Source organism: Lichenostomus cassidix, chromosome 2 (assembly GCF_008360975.1).
Source record: "Lichenostomus cassidix isolate B80296 chromosome 2, HeHo_3.0, whole genome shotgun sequence".
NCBI lineage: Eukaryota > Metazoa > Chordata > Aves > Passeriformes > Meliphagidae > Lichenostomus > Lichenostomus cassidix.
In genome coordinates this window covers 122,532,918-122,556,712 of record NC_139482.1, presented here as the reverse complement: position 1 = coordinate 122,556,712, position 23,795 = coordinate 122,532,918, and the positions used below count along the sequence as shown (strand labels likewise).

The 23,795-nt window shown below is 36.0% G+C and overlaps 1 protein-coding gene across 2 annotated transcripts in view; it reads right to left on the bottom strand.

Moving 5' to 3' along the window:
• Positions 1 to 7,428: 7,428 nt before the first annotated feature.
• ZC2HC1A (zinc finger C2HC-type containing 1A) overlaps positions 7,429 to 23,795 on the bottom strand; it is a 30,015-nt gene continuing 13,648 nt past the window's right edge. The window contains exons 5-10 of one of the 2 annotated variants that reach the window (XM_085053078.1): positions 21,550 to 21,698; positions 20,488 to 20,587; positions 19,700 to 19,808; positions 13,186 to 13,305; positions 8,589 to 8,696; positions 7,429 to 7,939 (exon numbers count right to left, since the gene is read on the bottom strand). In XM_085053078.1, the coding sequence (XP_084909204.1) occupies positions 7,753 to 7,939; positions 8,589 to 8,696; positions 13,186 to 13,305; positions 19,700 to 19,808; positions 20,488 to 20,587; positions 21,550 to 21,698 (773 nt within the window). In that variant the 3' untranslated portion in view covers positions 7,429 to 7,752. The remainder of the gene's footprint in view (positions 7,940 to 8,588; positions 8,697 to 13,185; positions 13,306 to 19,699; positions 19,809 to 20,487; positions 20,588 to 21,549; positions 21,699 to 23,795) is intronic. The other variant, XM_085053079.1, reaches the window with a different exon arrangement.

The following is a 23,795-nucleotide window of genomic DNA, read 5'->3' as shown; positions in this document are numbered from 1 at the left end:
CTCTTTTGCAGTTTCTTACTTTGATATAACTCCTTTGGTAATAAAGTATTTGTCTTCTATAGAATTGGGCTGTTCACTTTTTGACTGTCATTCCTCCTTTTTTTAGTTTTTTTTTTTTAGAGATAGTCATTAAAAGCACAGCTGGTAACGTAACTTCCAACAGCTGGGGACTTCCCATTTTAAAATATCTATTTCTTAGCTGCTTGTAACTAGCCCAGTTTAGGCAAACATTTCTATGCCAGCCATCTTCCTTGGACTTAATACTTTAGGAAAGCCTTAGTTAAGCCAACCTGTAGTTTCCTAGTTCAGAGTAAACTAATATAAATTGTTTTATCTATGCTAAATTTTTTTCTGTGGAACTACTCTGTAAAAATTTTGGTATTCAGGACAAACACCTGAAAAAGCAGTAGGATGGGCTTCAAAGAACTGTTTGCTCAGTTGACTGTAAACAGCACTAGTCTTATGTATTTGACTGGAATAATATTGCTATACTGAATCTGTGAGGGAAGAGGTTAAGAGCAAAGCAATCATGCCATGTTTCCTTGGAATACACCCTCTCCAATCCCCCATTTATTTATGGTGATGATGAGGCAGAAGAGGTAACTCTGTAAAACTGTGACTGAGACTTTCACAGATGCTCTTTAGCTCTTCATGGAAGAGATTGCAACTTTAACTCCAAATACTTAAAAAACCCGAAACAATCCCAACTCATATATCTTTTATGTAGGGAAACATTTCACAGTATCATGTTGTACATAAGAGAACAAAACTGCTATCATAAGGATTTCACTGGAAATCCATTCTTCTGAAAGATTACCCAGGAGACTGAGGATTCAGTTGGTTTCTGAAACTAAAGAACAGTTGTTTTGATTTTGTTTTGGAAATTCACGAACAGTTGAAAGCCAACACTTATTTCCTAATAACCCCTTGGCAAGGAAAGGGCAGTGTGAATGAAAGCAAAAACACACAGATGCAGTATTAGCTACTACAAAAATTAGTCACTTTAAATGACTTAAGGGGCAGTCCACAACTAAAGTCTTGAGAGAAATAAAGCAGTTTTTCCCTGGGGGAAAGACTACAGCTAGATCCAGAGCAGAAATTTAAATGGAGTGATTATGAAATTGTGGAATTCTTCTGGTTACTTTTCTTAATAAATATCCTGCCTGATCCTTGATGCCAAATTTCTTGAGTCACTGCCTACATGCACATACTAACTGCTAAACTAAATGCAGTGACTTGTGCTCTTGTTTGCTCCTTCTATTTGAGAACTTCCTCTGCTCTCCTGAAGTTACAAGCATGGCACTAAAGCGCTTTCCAGGAATGGGCAAAGGGATGAAAAACTTGCATGGTATTATCACTACCATGCCTTCCTCCGTGCCACTTTCATTTATGCATTTATTTATTTATTTATTTGGCCACAGCAACGAAACAATATGAGTAGGTCAGAACCATGATTTAGAAGCACATGGAATCTATGGGAAGGTGTCAAGGGGGAAAAAAAAAAGTAGGAATTTAAATTAGTTAGCCCTGTTGTTGCATGAGGTTCAGGTTTGAGTCCATCTGAGGAACCTGAAGGTGCACAAGTCCATGGGACCTGATGGGATACATCTGTGGGTTCTGAGGGAACTGGCAGAGGAAGCGTCTAAGTCACTATCCATCATATTTGAGAAGTCATGGCAGTCCAGGCCCTCTGGATGGCACCCTGTCCTGGTATGGCAACCGCACTGTTCAGCTTTGTGCCATGTGCAAACTTGCTCAGGGTGCACTTGATCTCACTGTGTCATTGATGAAAATATTAAATGGGCACCAGTCCAAAAGAAGAGTCTTGAGAGACAGCACTCATTACCAGCCTCCACCTGGACAGACACTGAAAACTGTCTGGCTGCATCCATCCAGACAAATCCTTTTCTACTAAATAGGCTACCCTTCAAATCCGTATCTCTCCAGGTAAACTAAAGAGCTCAGTACGAGGAAGTTTCCCCTAAAAAAAGCAATGAAAAGAGGATCTTTCTTCTATTTATCCCTATTTAGCAAAAAAAAAAAAAAAAAATCAGGAATCCAAACCCTTACTGTAATTTCTGCTCACATAAGCAAACTTATCAAGAAAAGCATAAACTTCCCCTTTTTTCCTTAATAATTTCATCAACAAAAGTGTTCTAATGTCATGAAGGAGAAGAAACCCAGTGAGTTTAATATCCCTTACAGTTTTATTATTAAAAAAAGAAAAAGAATTAAATACTACAGGTGTCACAGTGATGGACTCTACATAACTAAATTCTCAGTACAGCTGGGGAAATAGAGGAGATGCAGAGTTTTTTTTAATATACACAGATCACACTGATTTGAATATCTGGTATATTTTTCAAGGTGACTTAGGAATCCAAATGCCATCTCAATTAAAAAAACCCTATTCTCTGTGTACTGGAGACCAGACATCACAGTATTCTTAAGGTTGAAATTATATTACCTTCCTGTATGCTACATTATTTAGGATGATTTCACATTTGACTACAAAAATTTGCACATCACAAGTAAGTTTTATTGGCATATTTGCTTTATTGTTAACAAGTGGCAAATTAGCATTAGGTGGTGATTTACATTTATTAATTAAAACATAACTGACACTTTAAATAAACATAATATAGCAAATAAGATGCAAAAAACCCCAGGAATTCTGGTGAAAAAAAACCTCACTGGATGGTTACAAACATAAATATTCCACATACTGAGGGCCAAGGCAAACATAATAAATGCAATGCTGAAAAAATTATTCACCTCCAACACATGAATGAACACACCATTTAAAAACATGGAACATCAATAAATAAACTTACGAAGATAAACATATTGTCATATGAAGGATGACTACCAAGAGTTAGAGCAATAATATAAAGTAGGTTTTGTACCAGCTGTAGCGCACTCAACACTATACAGATCCCACCCAAATCCATTCACGGTTCTGCCAGAAAGCCAAATAAAAATATAGAACCATGGTAAACCATGTGCTTCTATTTAGAATTTGGGTTCAATATTCAGCTATATTAAAATGAGTATTTGATTTGCTGACTCATATGTTCGAACTGGGGAAATATAATTTCCCTACTGATTATTTTTGTAAAGAACAAGCACTAAGATAAACTATGAAGATGCTGTTTTCTGGCAAGATGAAGTGAAATGGGACTAAACAGTATCCTCCAGAAATGTGTATTATTTTGGAATGACATAACACCAAAAAACCAAACCCAAAACAAAACAAAAAATAAACTAGTATGCAAGAGTAATCTCTTATACTGGGAATACTGGAAAGAAAATATCAACCAAGTAACTACTGAATACAGCTAATGGAGTCTTTTACCTAACACTTCTTCCAACAACACAATTAGGTCACTCAAACCTTACTTAGCAAGTTGGAAAAAAACCAACCAAACCAACCAGCAACAAAACAATCACAAGTTGGAATAAGCTGTACTTGAAAGGCAATAAAACTATCTTCACCAGAGTTACTAAAACAAATTTTACCAAAGATGAAAATTCTACCTTCTCATACAACCCATAAAACTATTCATAGCTTAGTCAAACTGGATAGAATTAAAATTGAAAAAAGTGCTCTTACTAAACACAATTTTTTCTGCCAATATTAAAAACACTCATGACAGGTTTGTTCTCTGCAGATATACAAAGTCGATGTGATGGAAACTAGCACTTCTTGTGACCTTTGTAATACACAGCCAATACCATTTAATTTTATATGCAGACTAATTATATAGTCTACATCAGTGTGCACATACCTTGTTTATTAGCTTTTAAAGTACGGCAGTCATACCTCCTTCCACTGACTCAGTAAGCAGGCATCATGGAAACGCTCTCCCTGCATTTCAGGCACTAACTCTCAGCTGTGATGATGAATTAGGAGCTAGTCCCTTGGAGATGACAGAGAACTCCCATGATGCATAAAGACTGGGTCAGGTATGAAAACACAATTTGGAGTTCCCACCCTGTGAAGGCGCAGGACATGTGGCTGCACTGGAGCTGCTGCTGCCCCAGCACCCTGTGGAAAGGTCAGCATCAGAGCACCATGGAGAGCTCCCCCTGCCCCTGCTGCCCTCCTGGTCAGGGAATCCTCAGGTGGAGCTTTACCACTCCCTCCAGGGAGTTCAAGCACTCTTTGAGTCTCTTTGGCAAATTTGAAAATTTCTGCCTATATGTTCATTTCATAGTTACAACCTGAAATGGGGGTGAAGCACCTCCCCGTGCCCACCTCCCTGCAGTGGTGTGTAAGACTAATTATCCATATAAACACACATTTTAATTGCTGTGTATTTAGAGATTCCTGTTCTGAAACTACCTAGAGTGTGAGCATCATGCATAAATACAAACCTCTGTAAGGTACATCATATAAAGATTAAGCTTTATGCTATGCTGTTTTTAGTATTGAAGCTAGTATTTGTCATGACTCCATTGGACTTCTATCAGCATAGTTCCAAAGATCTTGCACTCCTTCCTGGCACAGAGGTCCTTTGTATAAGAGATAACCACAAAAAGTAGAATGGGAATGCAAACTCCCTCAGGCCAAACAACAAAACCAGCCTCCTCCTCGTTTCTTTAAATGGAATTTTACTGTTGACCTTTTTTTTCCCCCCCTTCTTTAATGAATGAAAGAACCTTAAAGCACATTAGGAAAATAAAAGGGCAGACAGTAAAAGAAAATCTGTCATAGGGTTAGACACTGGTATAAGAATCATTACAACAACTTCATCACTAGATTTCACTATAAATAGACAGTGCATAGTTCATGTTTTTCCTCCCATGAAAACCAAGGCATAAAGGTGTGGGGAAGACTTGGGCAAGAGGGTTTGGATGTAGATCACCAATAAATTAAATTTGGGAACTTCCTGACACATGTAATACAACAAAGATTGAAAATTCAGTCCAACTCCCTAAATTTTTTTTACAACACATTTGTTTCCCACGTTCAGTTCTGTAGGGACATTATGAAAACCAATCTACTGTTTCGTACAAACATTCCATTGAGACAGAATTACAGTGTTCTGTGCTGATAACTTGTGTAATACAGGCTAGAGGCTGTAACATCACAGACTTCAGAAACCTATGGCATTCAGTAACAAAAAAACAGCTGACAAACATGAAACATATTGGGCCTCTCATAAGTCTTACCATACAGCAACAAACTACACAGTTAAAATTATTTTCATCATCTGTTTATACTTACTGTAGATTCAAACACACATTTTCCAATGTTACTATCAACAGTCAATTATGTTTCATAAACCTTCTTTGTAAAACCAAATAAAGATCAGTTTTAAAAACCATTTTTTCTGTTCAGGTTAATTCCCTATCTAATCCTCATGATAAATCACAGAAGTGGAAATGAAGCAAATGATGTGCTATTCAAGTAATTTACTAAATGCTGCACTGAAAGCAAAGAATCTCACAAACAGCTCACAAAGCAGAAAATACAGTAACTGTATGAGGTTTGATTTGAAACTACGAAATCTGCCACCTACAATTCAAAGGACAAACAGTCAGTATGTTTTTTCCTAGAGTCACAATAGTCCTGGAAAATCTGAATGGTATTTAGTACTATACTAAACATTCCCTTTGTAGAAAACATTTTTAATAAATGGTAAAATGCATTTTCCAGCAGAATCAACTGAAAATTCACCAGGTCAGAGTAGGTTCACTATCTGATCAAACCTATTTTGGACTAGTATCTTTGCTGATGGACTCTCAGCTTGCAATAGTTCAGTCTGCAGACCTCCGTGGCCTAAGTCCAGGACAAATTTTCCAAAGCAGGCTTATATATGGAAAGAATGCAGAATTCCAGTTTTTCCAAGTACAGATATGAATGCGTCACAATATGGATCCTTGGAAAAACTACCGAGAAAATAAATTGGCTAGGATTTGTCAGTTCTAACTATCATTACCAGTCATCCATCCTATCATGCTCGGTAGCCAGTTTACACCAATTATAATAAGACTACATTGAATGAAGGATAATTTCTAAAAACCAATTTTGTATACCAAGTGCAAGATACTCACTGAACTAATTTTAAAACATCAATAGCTTGTGGCCTGCTACATGACTACATCAAGTCTCTTAAATCTCTAATTCTCTTAGACTGGTATCTGCTTTGAGGATGCTTTTCTTCAATCATGCTTTCTTCCAAACTGGCCCCATTGAAAATCACAATTTTTGAGAATGTAAGCAATGACCATAATACTATCACGGAACACTACATTATATTTTGCATAAGTTACAGAGAAACTAAATGAGTTGAAACTAATGGTGTTTGTGAGCTGCAAGTAACAATTTCTGACAAAAAACGTATTTACTGTGGGAAAGGCACAGTTAAGTTGCTTCAGATTGTTCTTTCACGCATAATAAAGATGATACAAGTACTTCAAACCAAAACTTCGCAAAATAAAATTACTACATTAAGATACAAGTTAAGTGATCCCTTCTTCCCAATGAATTAATATGAAGTCTACTACTAACTTGAAGAAGCTGCTGTTCTGAGATCAGGAACACACAAAATTGCAAAAAACAAAACAAAACAACAAAAACAAACAAAAAACCCCACCCACATCAGGTATTGACACATAAACCTGTGAAGCACAGTTACTCTATGCATTCATATGTGACAGCTGTGCTATTTTCACAGGGATAAGAATAAAAAAAGAGTCACTACTTACATTAAGATCGACTGCTCTAATACCATTCATTTTTATAGAACTTTTTTTTTTTTTTGGTATTGGATACATCAAGAAGGCTGTTTTCAAAACAAGAGTTCAACATTTAGGTAGGATAAGCATAGACTAGACTTTGACTTTCCTTAAGGAAATGAGGGAAGACAAAAAAATGAGCAGGACCTTTGGAAACAGGACAAAGACAAAGCACAACATCTTTAGACATGCTAGCCATGTGGAGCACAGGAGGAGGAAGATAAATATTTCAGAACAAAAGGAACTTAATAAAATGAAGATACCATATTTGCCCTTATAAATACATTAAAATAGTAACACTTTCTTACTGAAAACACAACATGGAAAGCCACAAAAAGAAAATCTTGCCTTTCTTCTTACATGCAAAGAGAATTCTTAGGTAGTCTTTCCACTTTGATTCTTTAAAAAATCCTAGGAAGCAACTGTAAGGTCCAATTAGGATACTACTGTTAAAGAGTTTAAAGATCCAGACTTTTTACACTTTTAATTAGGAATTTGTAAGGAGTTGCTCAGGTTGTTTTCACTTAGAACACAGAATCTACGTTACTGTCACAGATGAAGGAAACTTTTGAAGCCCAAGTTGTTCATGGCTAGCTCCCTATAGGTAAGTATTACCCTACATAGCGAATTTAAAAAATCCTTTGTCTAGTAGGATTTACCAAGAAAAAAAAACCAAAAAAAAACAAAACAAAAAAAACCACCAAAATTGAACCACTTCTGCTACCTAGGTTACTTAACACATTTTTACCTTAATTTTAAATATTTTCAACGAAGAGTAAAGAGTATTTCCTTGAATGGCACAGTTTTAGGTAGCTGCTATTTTTATATACAGTATATATATTTGTTTATAAATAACTGTGTAACCAGAAGATTGCACTCAGAAAATTACAGAATGATGTTTCAACATTTGCAGCATTAAGTCTAACTGGATGGAGTGCTCTAGCTTTCCATGCAACAGTACATAGCAGATGTTCCGATTTCTTGTTTTCTTTCTGCTTTTAAGGCTGTTCACACAAGCATTCTTCGAATTCCACACTCACAGCAGAACTTTGCCCATTCCACTGGATACTTTGTTCCACATTCATGGCAGAACTTGGATAACTGTACAGGTGAAATTCCTTCACTGCTTTTTGCACTTCCTCCATTGACTGAAGATGGGCAGTCCTCACTGTCATACCCAGTCTTCCCATCAGACCTGAAAAATCCCAGATAAAGAACATTCTCTGTAAGTCAAGTCTTGATGCAGAATTAGACTAATCTTTGCAATGAATACAATTATTGTTACTGTCATTTTCATGTCTGCACTTCCTATTTACAGTGGTATATCTTGTATACAACACTCCCCAGGCTCCCATATGTGTCTCCAGATGCCTACCTTCCCTGCAGAAAACAAAAACTACCAAAGTTCTAGGAGCAGGATCAAGTATTTCATTGACTACGTAGATTGACTGGAGCATTTGAAAACTTAAAACTTAGCTTGTCAAAAAAAGAAAGGCTAAAACAGCAATACAATTTTCATCCTACCCTTTAAAAGGCAAGACAATTTGTGTGCTTAGCATGCAGATTTCACTCAATTTCTACTGAAAGAATATTTGCTTATTTTTTCATCAGCTCCCAGGCAGTTTTTGACATTTCTAAAAGTGTTTTCTGTGCACATCTGAGACATCTGATGACAAAGATGTGCTGTCAGATGATAAACAGCTAAAAAAAATTGAGCATCTTAAACAAGCCAAATAATATTGATCATCTACAAACTGCAGAGAATTCCCCAACTTCTCTTGTAATAAGTAATCCCCTTTAATGAAGGCTCTATTGATGAGAAAATCCACAAAGTTAAAAGCTACCTTAAGTAAACGTCTGAATTGCTAGCTTTTCTTCTGTTGGTTAAAGCACCTGTGCTCATGGCTCTTGCCACACTAGGAGGGGTTGATGTCCGGGTTTTTGTTGTGCCTCTAAAATATAAGAAATATCTGATGATTTACACCCACAGACACAGAAATACATACAAGAATATGCATTTTCAAATATATATACATATAAAAGTTCAACCATCTAGTTATTTTTCATACAATTAACTAATGTGTAATTTCCTACCAAAAGCAGACAGAGGAGCCTTGGCATGAACTTGCATGGTTTGAACTTTGTGACTTGAATCTTACAATGACAAGCTAAGTGAAAGAACAAGTCCCTTCCTGTGTCTCACTTCTAATGTCTACCTTGACAAATTATAAGTCACTTTTTAGGACTGGCAGATCTTTTAGAAAAATAGCAGATGACTGTAGGTCTTAATAGTTTAAGATCTGTAGAAAGGATACCATATTCTCAATACTTTGGGACCAACATGAAGTGAGTCACAAGACTTTTTTCTTCTTAGATAATGCTGTAAATCCTTCTTCTTAAAAGCGTAATTATTAATATAAATAGAAGGAGAAGAAATAAAGTGTATCCAGTTGGGCCTTAGGGCCTCAATTTTTTTCTAAACTGTCACAATGTTACTGAAGTTGGTCAGTAGTATGACCACACAAATATGAAAACTACTTTCCTCAGGACTCATGAGTTTTATGAGAAGCCAGTATACAATGAACAGCGCACCCCAAACATTGAGAACATCTTGCTGTTTGCTTTGGTGAACAGAGAAATATTAGAACCCCCTGAAAAATCTGAGTAGCACAAAGAAAAATAAATAGGAAGAGGCATTGTTTTATCGTTAGTGACCAAGGACAGAAGTTTTCATCATTGCTCACAAGAATTACCAAGAACTACTGGGATTTCTTCTTTGACAAGTCTTCAGAATATGACATCCTATGCATAACCAAGTTTTCCTGTTCTCATTCTTGACCACCAATGCATTAATGAAATTTAAATTGGGACTCACTCAAGGACATAAAAAAAAATTAAAACAACACTCCATTAAAAAACTTAGTCACCAAGAGACCATTTGTTCTCTTCTGATAAACCTAACTGCGCCTCTCAGAATTATAAACTATCTGGTCTTGGTTTGGTTTTCAAACCACATATAAGGAAATACATTCAACTCTAGGTAATTTCAAAAGCAACACTGACACAACTGAGGAACATGTAGTAACTCCTGAATTATAGACATGCTGCATAAAATGTCATAAACATGGAATAAAGATGATTTTCAGCTCCTTCTATCACTTCAACCAGTAGAAAATTGATCAAATAATTAAGCACTAAGGTGGAAATCAGCAACTAAATTTGAGATTAAATAAATTGAAATTGTATCTAACTAAAGTATGCAAGTTTAACAAGAATAGCTTCTACATGAAACAGGTAGAATGACCAGTGATTACAGCTCACTGGGCAGAACACTAACCTTCTCTATTAGTTTTCCTGTCTGCCCACTTATTTAGCAAGGAGATGCTAAAGATGGACTTAATTAAAAAAAAAAAAAACTGTGCAGACTGAAAAGCGCTTCACCAGTTATATCAGAGTTAAAACTTAGTGAAAGTTATATCAGTCCTTCAGAAGTTACAGAATTCCAGGATACAAGTTCTAAATGTAACCTAAATCCCACTGCAATGAGTATACACAATAGTACAGATGCTAAATACTCATCTTGTGCTATTGTCCCTATTTCATTATACGATGAAGACAGAGCTTTGCTTATAATTGAGTAAAACTCTTTAGAACTAAACAGTAGAAAAAACATACTGGACTGTTACTTTACCTGTTATGGAAGACAGAAAAGCATATAAAGAAAAATTCAGCTGTACACACAGAAACATTACGGGATAATCATGGATCAGGGATGAGCAGACAATGAAGCAAAGAATATAATTGTGTCTCAATTCCTGTTCAGACAGCTCCAAGTGAGTAAAAAAATTTCCAAATTATTACTGACTCAATTTTCTCTGGATTTTTACCTTGGGACCAACATACTACTTTTTCAAAACTAACAGCATTCATTTCTTAAACTGAAGTCTCTTTAGAGTGTACTTTGAATCGGTTTTGAACATCATGTTAGGACTCCTAGATATTTGAAATAAATGGATGTGAAAACCAGTCCACTATTCTTTCCTATATTTCAACTGTATTATACAACCTCATCCCACTAGGTACTCTGTAAATTCACCTGATGCTTTAGTACTAGGTGTATGCTAAAGAAATTTCAGAGAAAACGGTGTCTTAATACAGCATTCAGGCCACTGACTGAGCTGTGGAGTGGAGGAAATCAAAATACTGAAAAGACACATTCAAAGTGCACAGTCCACCCTGTGTATCAAGGGCAAAGTCTCATAAACAGATAAAACATCACTCATTAAAGCTTTAACAGAACATCTTCATTCCAAGATGTTTAAACACAGCTTCTTCTGTAATTTCTGCAGTCTTTTTTCACAACTAGTTTTCTAAAAATGTAGAAAAACCCCCAAATATATTTTCTGACTAGAAAATGCCCTTCCAACCTTACCCATTCTGTGGTTTCTGACATTTTTGATGAATAAATCAACACAAGGTGTAGGCTGCCGCTATCTACAACTCTATTCAGCCCAGATCTAGACACATAACTAGCACCAAGACTCATGTATGTTTGGTGACAAAATCTTGAAATTGCATCCTTAAGTAGCAATCTGATCTCTAGAGACAGATATCTTCCAACGAAATGAGATATTTTTGGTTATTTCAACTTGTACCACCACATCTTGGTTTCTTCTGATCTGCCCCATCTCTGCCTTCTCTGTCCACTTCTGTTGTTTTTCCTGTTTGGTTGGATTTTGTGTTTTGTTTTTTAAAAGCTACATACATTCCTGCTCTATGTTGTATCACATGAAATATGAATACAGTCTGACAGCAGATGAGGCTGTGTACCAATATCAGCTGGAACTCTTAAAATCTGGACAAACTTTAAAGAAATTTATTATCTGCTCTCTATTTTAAAAGAAGTAAGATTGAAAGTGATTTCCCTTCCTAAAGCAGCTCATGTTGTACATCCAGTTGAATTACCACTGCTTGAAAAATAAAAATCTGAAAGCAGTTTGTAAAAAAAGCTTGTCTTTTTCTATGCATACATTCATGATTTGGTTGAATTCTACCAGAAAAGACTGATATAAAAACTTGCTTCCTAGACAGAGTATTTTCAGATGTTCTTGACAGCTGTCACTGTTACCCACAACAGCTCATAGTTCTGTGCAGTCATAAATACCTTTCTTCTGACTAATAGCATGCATACCAAAGTCCAGAAACCTTTGCCATGAACTGCAAACATCCATGCTGCTGTGCTGAATTTAAGAATGGTTAGGAACCATTCACATTTGCTGAATGCTGTTGGCATGCAACATACTGAATAACCTACTGCAAGGAAGGCAGACTTAATTAAGGAACTCAGAGCACACTAGAGTAAGAACAACAGAGATGGTATGAAGAGCAGAAGTGCCCACACTTTTAAAGAATTTCTCTCTAGAAGAAAAAAATCAAATCACTGCTCTATGGATCAGGACTATTTTAAGCAATTGCAGTAACTCGCTAACCTAAATTTCCAACATCTTAATAATGTATTACAAAATGAAAAACTGAGCTAATTTTTGATGGTTCACAGTATTTATAATTCTAACCAAACATGCAAAGGAGCAAACAAAAAAATTAAGAAATTCTCTTCGGCTAAAAAAAGCTCCTATTCCTTTCAATGCTTTTGCTTCTTCAAATAAAAACCAAAGTTCAAATATTCTGTCCCTGTCTCAAGGACACTATAGCTTTGGTTATAGTATTAAGAGATTCAGACACATTTCTACAACGTAAAGCATGACATTCCATGTATGTGCCACATAATTCATTACTTCTTTCTCCTTTGCAATATGAAAAAGCAGCCCATTTAAATTTGGCATCCTCAAAATATACCAAAGGCTTAACAATTTAGTAGCTATTTCCTTTTTAAAAGATTAGAATAATTGGAGTGCCCTTCCTTCCAAACTTAGAGCTTATAAAGGCTTCTGAATATCCAGAAGTCTTTATATGAGGCAGGTTGGACTTTAACAAAGACTTTATATTTCATTACAAAGTTTCCCTTCCTTATGTTTTTGGACCATCCCAGCTACCTTACAGATGCAGGAGTTAGATGAACATTTGACTGTAAGACAATTAAATTACTTTGTCAAAAAACAGTACAGTTATCAGGCTTCAATGCTTCAGCTTTGCATCATGCATGTCAGTTTTATCTTGAGTTTAGAAACACACAAGTTTGTTAGTTTTAGTCTGTAATTAAGCACTGACAAAAGAAATCAAATCTGAGAGAAACCTTCATCTTCCCTGCCCTACTATGAAGCTGTTTACCTTGCACTGATATTAATTATATAATTTATTCTTCTCCCACAACATTTATACTGAAGACATACAGGGCAACTGATGTTTGTACAGGGCACATTTTTCTGCTTAGAAGGAACATTTCTGCAAAACAGATAAACCACACTGATTTGTAATACTTACTTCTTTACAGGCAACAACTCATTTGGCCTTTTGACGGTACTGTCTGTTTTTGTATCAGTGTCATAAAACCTTTGCACATCTCTTCCAGTTCGCAGTGGTGGGCCTAACTTGTCCATTTTACTATTAAAATATATAAAGGGGTGCTCATAAGGACAGTGTTAAATTGCTATTCAAGTTATGAAAAAAAAAAAAGAAATTAAAAATACTTACAATTCAATACTTATATTACCAAAGAAATCCCATTAACTTAAAAAGTACAAATTAGACTTTAATTATCCAGCAAACAAAAGGATTCTTCTTGCTTTGATGAGGAATGGATTTCATAGATGTTGGATTAGGTTTCCAATACATTTTTAAAATTCTTTTTCAAAAACACTAAAGCCAGTTATCCTCACACTCTCCACAATGTACTTACATTCGATCTCTTTCAAGAACAGCTTTCATGTTGTCATACAACTTGAGAAAAGGGGGCTCATAATAAGAAGTAAATAAGTTTAAAACAGTGGAATATAACAAATATGTAAGTACAAGCCTCCTTAACTTTGGAATTAGCAAGGAGAATTTTTTTTCTTTTTTCTATTTTTTGTGTGGTTTTTTGTTTGTTTTTGTTTGGTTTTGCTTTGTAAAGGCAGAATAGAAGACAGCCTGAAAATAACCCAGCTTTGTTTTAATAACAAAAACCCCATTCCCAATAGACAGTACTATATACACCGGCAATACTTTAATACTTTTTTTTTTACTATTATGGATAACATTTCCAAACCAAAAAGATGAAACCAGAAGTCAAATTTTAAAAACATTTTAAAAAAAGGCAACCAACAAAATAAAAAAAAAATCCCTCCCTCACATCATCATAAGGAAAAGTATCTTTTCAGAAATTGTAACTTATATTAGAAAATTAGATCTCCAAATTAAGTTCTGCATTTTTATCATCCTTTCATCATAAAGTAAAACCTACAAAAATCCTCCCAAACAGATATTCTATTTCAAACTAATTAACTCAGGAAATGCTTAGTCAGCTACTGTTTGGCCCAATATATACTTTTTACATACTTTCCAAGAAACTGAAAAGGAAGTTTGAGGTCTTTGACACTGCAAGACACATAACCCAACCCAATATGATTTTAAGTTATTTTTGAACCTTTAACAAAGTATCAGCATAATCTGCGAACCCCAGGCACATCCAGAATAGAATACCAAAGAAATTTCCTAGAAGATATCCTAGAAAATATCCTAGAAAATACCTTATTTTGATACTACTATCAAAATAAAGAACTACAGTATTCTTTCACACCTTAACAAAACCAGAAACCCAAAGCTGACACCCCTTTTATGTTCTAATGAAAGAAACATGATCACACAAATCTTTTCAAATGCAAAGACATCCAAGACAACTCCTTACATATCTTGATTTCATTGAACAATGTCCTGTAAGTTATGGTCTTCATAAAGGAACAAACTGTTTCAAAAAGATGATGTTTTTAAAGGCCACAAATGCTTTATATGGCAAATATGTAAGTGAAATTTAAAATTAACTGTTATTGATTTGGTGTGATGTTCATATTGTATTTGAGCTGTAAGACACTAGTACATGTGTTACTAACAGACATGATTCCCTGGAAGGAAACATTAAATTGTATATTTTATCCCCAAAATAAAATATAAATTACAAATTATTTTCTAAAGGCTAATTAGCCATATTAAAAAAATACCATATATTTTTTCAAGTCCCATTAAAAACAAACATAACTGTTCACAAATAAAACATGTACAGACAATTAATCTGTACAAGCAAAAGATTCCTGGCTAGCCACAAACAGTGGTGTCAAGTTCTGCTGGGCAGAACAGTTTGCATGTGGGTGTGGAGTTCACCTGTTTGCTTTACCCTTAGATTAGGAAGCACCTACACAATTTTTTCTCCTGAAGGTTTGATTACTTCTGACAGCTTACTACAAGTGCCATACACCTCAAGACATGTAAGACAGCGCTAACCTCTATACTTTATGTGTTATAAAATACATATCAAACCTGGGCTCATAACATGATGTCAAATTATAAGTCTAATGACAGTTTATGTAGAATTAATTTTTCTCTTCTCAGTTCTTCAATATCAAAAAGATAAAAACCTATTTTCACCCAAATGAATGAGATTTTCCTACTGACTACATACAATAGTCACATGCTACTCTTGCACTCTGACTTACTTCTCTAGGGCCCAGAAATTATTTCCTTATACAACAGTTTCACTCATACTGGAAGAACTGTCTGTGTTCTTACTCTGTGCAGGCAGAAAAAGAAAACTCATAGCAGAACTCAGCCTCCACATCCTGATCTACACGAACAAAAGAAGCCTTCCTGGCACTAACACAGCTTATGTTGATGCTGCTGTGTTGTGCTCTCTCAGTAGTCCTTTACTCAGAGAGCAGAAGAAGAGAATTCAAATTTAAAAAAAAAAGACAAGACAAGACATGGTAAAAAAAAAACTTACAATAAGTGAGCTCATAAAATAGGGTTCCATTTTTGCTCCTACAAGATAAAAATGTGCAGTGCGACACTGCACGCGAGGTTCAGAGGCGATGCATTCTGAGCAGCCTCCCTTGGGGAGCCACCGCCGAGAGGCACAGCCCGGCGCCGCGGGAGCGCTGCCACAGCGACACCTGCCGGCCACGGGCGGCACTGCGGGCTCAGCACCGCGTCACCTCCAGTCCCTCCGCGCATCCCTGCAGGAACAGCGGCAATGATTCCACAGGAGGCAGCGGTATCCCACTACATCGCCCATATAATTCACCCTTGATATTGCCCAATATTATGATAATTCTACTATTAAGCCTCTCTACTATTACCTCTCTGGTAAATCCAGAATTACAACAATCTAGGCAAAGATGGAAGGTTACGCACTTAAGTAATACATAAAAAAACCCCCAAAAGTTAAGTTTCCCATAGTGCAAAGTGAAGGACTTTTCTTACAGGAAAAGCTGGAATTTAACCTGGTCGAAATAATGTGTGTAGGCTCTTTAATATTTGTCAAGGAGAAAAGAAAAAGTGATTGCTTACCATTCAATTTAAAAGATGGCCCTTAAAACAATCCCCACAGAACACTATTCAGTAAATTGTTTCACTAACAACTCAGAAAGAAGAGCATGACATCTATCTTACAGCATAACCTCTGTCTGACTTGGGTACAACAGAATCCCAGATTTCATGCTAAGGCTTGTGATTTTACTGGCTTAAATCATAAATGTAGTAAAAGAAATAAATCTTGTTTAATCCTACTGAAGGTTAATATTCAGAAGTTCTTCTATTTTAGAAAATAATTCTAGCTGCATTTAGCTATAACCTAAACTGTAAGGTGTTTTAACATTTAAAATCCATCACTGCAGCGTTAATTATTTTCACTCTCATGTAGGACATTGACTGTTATTGTCTTGGTCCCTGTTCTGGTATCATTTTGCAGGTATTTCAAAAGAACCCAATGTATTTCCCCCTCACAGCCCAATACTAAGGACAAAGCTGAGACGACTAAGGCCTGAACTGTCACCAGTGACCAGTCTGAGGTACCTAACTTCCATATTGTAACTGCTCCTACAGGTCTTTGCTTCAATGTAACTTCTGACAAATTTGTTCCCAGAAGAGAATGCAATGGAGCTGAAAAAAGAAATAAATGCCAGGTCGCAGATATAATACTTAGGAATGAGACAATTTAACAGCCACCTGTGGACGACTTGTTAGTATGAGCAGCAAATATCTTAAGAGCTAGTTCAGAAAACAGAAGAGAACAAGTTTTTTAGAGCAATGAGAAGGACTGCAGGCAGAAAACACACTCATCACACCCATATTCTGGAAATCGCGTATGCAATTGATGCTACAACCCAAGCTAACATTTACTGCCTTTCAGCAGAGATCATTATCTAGAGCTGTGCCAACCAGAAGCCATCTATTTGTGCTTAGCAGAATACATCAACAAAGAGAACCTGGGCAAAAATCTCCACAGCTGCTATTTGGCTTCATCATATCACAGCTCCCTCCACAAGCAACAGAGGAGAAAATGGAAAAATACAGAAAACAAAGTCCAGTAAGCAACTGTGGAAAATTGCCAGACTTAATATTTCAAGATACAGAGATGCCGTGAGCTTGTGGAGAATTCATGAGGCTGGTTGAGCAAGGTCATGAGCTAAGCCACTCACTTATCTTGCACTTGGCTGGAGCGAGGCTTAGCCACTGAATGATGCCTGGGGTGAGGCAGAGGTCTCAGCCCAATAGTGTCTCAGGGAAGCACAGGAAAAGCACAGGGAAGCACCCAGGCCTTGCTACCAGCCTCAATCCCCTATCCACACACAACCAGCCTTTGTTACAAATCTGTTCCTTTGGGAAGATAACGACATGAGGTTTTAATATGCTGACAGCAGTACTGTCAGGTGGCCTTCACTGCTCTCTCACTTGGGTGGAGGACGATAATGAAGTATTAGGGATCTGTGCTGTCTTTGTTACAATCAATTCAGCTAAAGGTATCCAAAGATGATTAATATTTTGAAAAATACACCCACCAATACAAAAATGTGAAAAAAAAGCTGCCTCCCCATCACCTATGACCACAGCAACTGGTAACCAATTATACTTGATGACAGTCACACCTTCATTCTTCCAAAAAGTTTGAAATCCTCAATTTTTAGAGTATGAGAACATGACCTTACTTTATGGACAATGGGCTTGCCCCTCTCTCCCCTCCCCAAAGCAGGGGTGACTCTTTGGTAAGATTTGCACCTCCAACTGAATCTAGAGTATAGCCCGGAACACTTGTACAACTGTACACTGGCATTTTGTAGACCTAGCGCATTTATCACCAGCCATCTAACAAGATTCAATGATCTGTTGCTTCAATAAACAACATTATTTGTGAATCTGGGATTATAAAAGTTCTTAATGAAAACAACCAGATATAATGCCTAACTGGTTATAATCAGAAACTGTAACTGCACCCTGCACTTCTGATCTTTGGAATAGCTGGAACACAATGGGGTAATTCTCTACCAAATTTCATACACTTAATGCAACAGCAACTGACTGGTAAAATTAAATAGAACTTCCTTGTTAAGAAGTGAAGACCAAAATTGGTACTCCCTCACAGACAAACACAGACTGCAACTAGAAACTCTCAACAGGAAAATGCCTTTCCCAGACACCTGGGAATCACCACTGGGCTCAGAAACATGCCTTCAAATTATCTCAGCTATCGTTTTTACTGTGGTTTGCAGACCTGCTTGTTTGTCACACATCAGTAGGTGTTAATTCAACTTCTGAAAATGGAGAAATAAAAATCAGTCAGTGAGTAAGAGGCTGGGATTTTCTGACAGTTGGAAGCATAGCTGCCTGCAAATGATAGTGAAGCTGACCAAAGAGTAGTGAGACACCAGCAGAGGAGGGAAATAATAAAAAAATAAATACTTTTATCAACCTCATGGACTCTGCATGTGAGCTGTGTCTAAAATAGTTAGCACGAGTATAGGGACAAGAGCAAGGAGGGACAAAACTGAATCCTGATGCTACAGGGCATTAGGAAGGAAGCATGACAAACGTGTAATTCATTTTAATGCGTAACTTGGAAAACTTAACAGTGATAAACTAAAAATCTCTGGTTTTGTGTAACTGCTGTCCATCCCCATAAGTTCTTTCAGAATATCCTTTTTCTTCCTCACAAACTTAAGCCATTGTTCTTCTCCACCTTATACAGTCTTCACCAACCTGATACTCATTTTTATAGGAATAAGATTTTTTCAATCACCAATGTTATACTTGCAATCATTTTCCTTTTATGTTCTCTCAGTGCTCCTTGGTGCTCCTCAGATTTCTGAAGAATTGCACTACTTTTCTTCCATCCCTTCCATAGATGTCTCTTTGAGAAACTGTGAAGTGTCTACCCCTCCAGCAAAGTATGAGTCATAATATTGATCACACCAGCACTTACTCTGAACTTTAATAAACTTCATGTAGCACTCCTTGTTATTTTAAGTGCACTGGTTTCCATTTGTCTTATTTGTGCATATTTATTTGCTGCCTCTTAAGACAGGAAAGGGAAGAGAGAAAGCATCTATCCTTTTGTGCTAAGAGAGAAGATCCTGTCACAATTTGCAGTCTGTGGCAGAAGCCTTTTTCTTCTATTTCCATGAAGTGTAGGAAATTATGCCTAATGTTTTCTGCTTTAAGTCCCTTCACTTTTACCAGAAAAAAATACATTACTTCAGCCACTTCTGCCTATTCTGTAATTTTAAATATACTTTATATCTATTTTTATCTCCTGACTTCCTTTGCCATTACTTTAACTTGATAAAACTCACCTTTGCCTTCCCCAGTTTTCCCTTAAACATTAGCTGTATTTACAGATAAAGGATAAATGCAAAATGTACTTCTGAAGCTCATAGGAAAAAAAAAGAAAGTGAAGCAGACCACTGAGACTTCTAGAACTAGAACAACATAAATATGGAATAAAGTGCAAATAACAACATTAAATGGAACTTACCCTGCTTGTGGGTTCACCATTCCCAGTGAGTTTTTATGAGCTGGTGATAATGTCTGAATTTTGCTCCCACTGGATCCAGACGAAGACAGTGCTTTACTTGAAGAGACACCTTGCAGTAGAAAGCAAGCATGAAAATATAAGAAAATGTAAGATTTTGCTGCTGAAATGATACAACTTATTTAAAAATCTAATTGCAAGATTCAAGTTTTAGAAATACAAAGATATGAGGCAGTATCAAGATAATACAAAAAGAAAATGTTTCAAAAAGTTTATGGAAAACATATAATTGATACATAGTGTTTTATTCTAAGAAAAAATATTGTATTTCAATTACTTTCCTCAGAAAAAAAAGGGAAAGTCAAAGTACGTACAAACAGAACATGTTTGATATCTGATGATATCTGAAATCCAAATTAGTCCACTGTTTGCATAATTATAGGACACATGCCTTGACTATGTATATTCGCCAATTCATATTCAGCATACAAATTACAGAATTAAGCACCAGATAAATTTAGGGTGAGAGATCAGTATTTCATAAAATCACGCATTACTATGCTGAATGATTTTTCATATTCAATTCAGGAAAAAATAATTTGACCTGATATATAAACCAGAATCCTAAGTGCTCAAGAGTTTTTTTAAATAGTTGGCAATCAGGGCCCCTTCCAACTTTATTTTAAATGAGATTTTACAAACCACTGTATCAAATAAACAATTTTTACTGCATAGCTTGGGAACTAATATTTAGAAAGGAAATAGAACAACTCATAACATTTATTTCATACCTGCAACAGTTTTGTTAACACCACTTGGCTGTGGTAAGCGTGATGATGGTGATGGTGTTGATCCTACAGAAGGCATCTTCTTAACTGCAGCAGGTTTGTACTGTAACAAAATACAACCTAGAAATTTAAGCAATTAAATCAAGCTATCTATATAACACAACAGGTAGTTCTTTCAGGTACTGTGAAAGAATAAATGATGATTTCCTACTGTTTCTGGTATGGGAATATGCAAATGATTTCTGATAATCTTTTTTCTTATACTTACACATGATACTAGCAGGAAATATTCTCTAACTCAGTGGCTTTGTTTTGTTGTTCAACTCTGTCTTTCTGCATTTTTGCTTTTTTACAGCTTTTATCATCTTTTTCTGTTGCTGTGTCATGAGATTAAAAGTATCATCTCATTACTAATTAATTTAAAAAAGAATACTCAAGGGCAGAATTATTTTTGTCTTTCAAATTCAAATCGTAATGTCACCTATGTGGTCTGGACCAGTTCCTGAACTGATTGAAAATACTGTGCAAGAATCACTACGTAACTGATTGTGTCTGTTTAATTCTTCACAGCTTTCAGAAAAAAAGAGCATTACCACCAAAGGAAAACACACATACACCTTAAACCTTCATTTGTTTCCTTAATGCACTTGAATCCCTCTAATTAGCCAAAATACTGCTGTCAGCTGTCCTGCAGTCAGGTACCTTTGTTTGCCCTTTAAGAAACAGTCTTTAATTTGATTCTAAAGAAACTAGCACAACAGAAAATCAAGTTCCTTTACAAAAACTGCATCTCTATTTCCTGCTACTATCTTTACATGTCATTTGCACATTTCTGAATACATTTACAACTGGTGTTGGCTTTTCAGCTGCTGCCATCTGACTTATGGATCTCTGCAGTTTAAGAAAGCAAAAGCCTCATCCATTCTTAGTGTATCATTTCAGTCAGCACAAATAACAAAATTACAGAATAAAATTGTTAATTCCATTTAAAAGCAACACACTATTTAACAAGCTTGATTTGATGTTGAATGCAAGTTAGAAGTTAAGAAAAGTGTTATAGCTCACCTGTGTTCGAGTAGGAAGCTTCCCTTTGGTATCAGCTGCCAATTTCCCCTTATTAGCAATACGTGCAGCTTGCTCCTTACAGAAATTGATGTGTCTGTCAGCTGCATTTTCATTAAATCTCCTCTGACAGTATGGACACTGAATGTAATCTTAAAACCAAAAAAATCTAACATTAATAGTATGTTTTAAAAATTAAGACTGTTTTAAAGTCCTTTAAAGACCAGCCCCTCCTCCAGGGGAAATTATGGCTTCTTGAATCTGAAAAGGAAATACAGATTGCTAGGTAAAAGAATGTTATCCGAATGTAACACAAAATATCTTTCTCATTTGATGGGTAGGAGTAAGAGTAGCTGAGGATCCGAAATAACCTAAGCAAAATCAGAAATACTTTGAGATGCTTTTCTGCAGAGAAGGTAGCCAAAGAAGTACAAGGACATGGCAGAGATATCAGCTGGAAGGAAATGGAGAAGAGGCTAAACAAACAATCAAAAAATTTTAAAAGATCACAAACCTTTTAGTTTGTTCAAGATATGGGAATACATTCAAATCTTTGACACACAAGCAGCAAAAGACAACAACATCCATTTCCTCTGGCAATTTTGAAAGAACTGAGAAATACTAACTGCAATACTGGAAGTCATCATTAAAAAAAAAATGAGAAATTTAACAAATAAAAATAATCAGAAAAAATTCAGCCAAAATTATGAGCCATTTCTAGAAACATGCCGAAGAAAATAACTGCTGGCTGTATTACCTTTCAAGATTAATTTAGTCACATTGCGAACAGTATTACATGCAGGACATATTACTCTCATTGGGGCAAAAAAAGAAAGGGCTAACATAGGTGCTTAAAATATTAAAAGATACATCATCTGTGTGCTGGAAATACACACCTTAAAATACAATGCCCTTTGAAAATGAAATGATTGGACTGCAGCTTCACACAGATATTTCAGTGTCTAGAGATATTGATGCTATATGCACCAGATTAGAGTATTCAAAACCATGTAAGCATCAACTTCAGCAAAGTTTGACATCAGCAAAGCAGGTTAAATTAGTGTCTTTCTAGGTGACCGTAGAAATGTATTGAAGAAAATGAGGTGAAATTCAAGTTACTGCCTTCAAAACTATGATTAGATATTATAAAATCTAAAATAAATTTTGGATTACATATTACTAGCCCAAATGTGGTAGATCTGGCTTAAATACTTCTTGCCTTAAGAATTAAAAAAACAATTTTGCATAAGTCAGAAGATGTAATGACCACCAAGCCATGAACTGTGACCCAAGAAGTGTGAGCTAAGGACACAGGAAGAACACAGAAAAGTGACAGCATGGGAATCTCATGGGGTAACAACAACAATTTTTTATTTCTTTATTTTACATATACTCTGCTACTGTCAGAATACTCAAACATCAACTATACCTTAAAAGACAAAAACTCAGAAACAGAATTGTAGTATCTATGTAGTCAAACCAAAATTATTCCAAAGTAAAAGAAACCCACTAAATAAAATGAAAAATAAATTAGTAAAGCAGCTATGAAAACCCCTAGATAATATGCCATTTCTGGCTGGTGCATAGCTCAGTTCACACAGAGAACTTTCAAAGCCCACAAACCCAAAATGTGTGAGACTGTAGAGGATGAATGTATAAACTTAAGAATTAGGAACTATATCTTCATCCTTTTGTAAAGCACATAGTACCAGGTAGACACTTGGCTATCTGAAAGTACTGCTCATATTGTCCAGAAGAACTTCTAGGATTCAATGCGAGCTTTATAAAATAAAAGCCAATCAAAATAAGAGGCAGTGAACATACTCAGTCAGGTTCAGGGTGACTTTAGGTCCTTCTCCATACCCTGAAGCTATTGTGCACTTCCTCAGAAAAAGCGGAAGACGAGATGGAAGAAGCAGCAACACTGCTTATTTGCCAATGCAGAGCACTCAGTTAAGTATAAAATATGAATATAAGACTCTTTCCATTAAAAGGAAAAAGACTCACTGCTTGTTAGAAACAAGCATGCCAAAGACAGAGCTGAGTAGGAGAGGATGGATACTCTCATGGTAGCATGCACAATCTTCCCTCTCTCCTACATGAAAAATAGAAAAGAAGAAAAGTAGCTGCCCCTGCTCTATTCATAAGAAGAGTATCCACTGATCATTTTGTGCATCATCACTTCATTCCTGGTTTCCTCTTCCTAAGTCTCACCCACTGCAGTAGGATGAAGCCAGGAGCCTAAACCA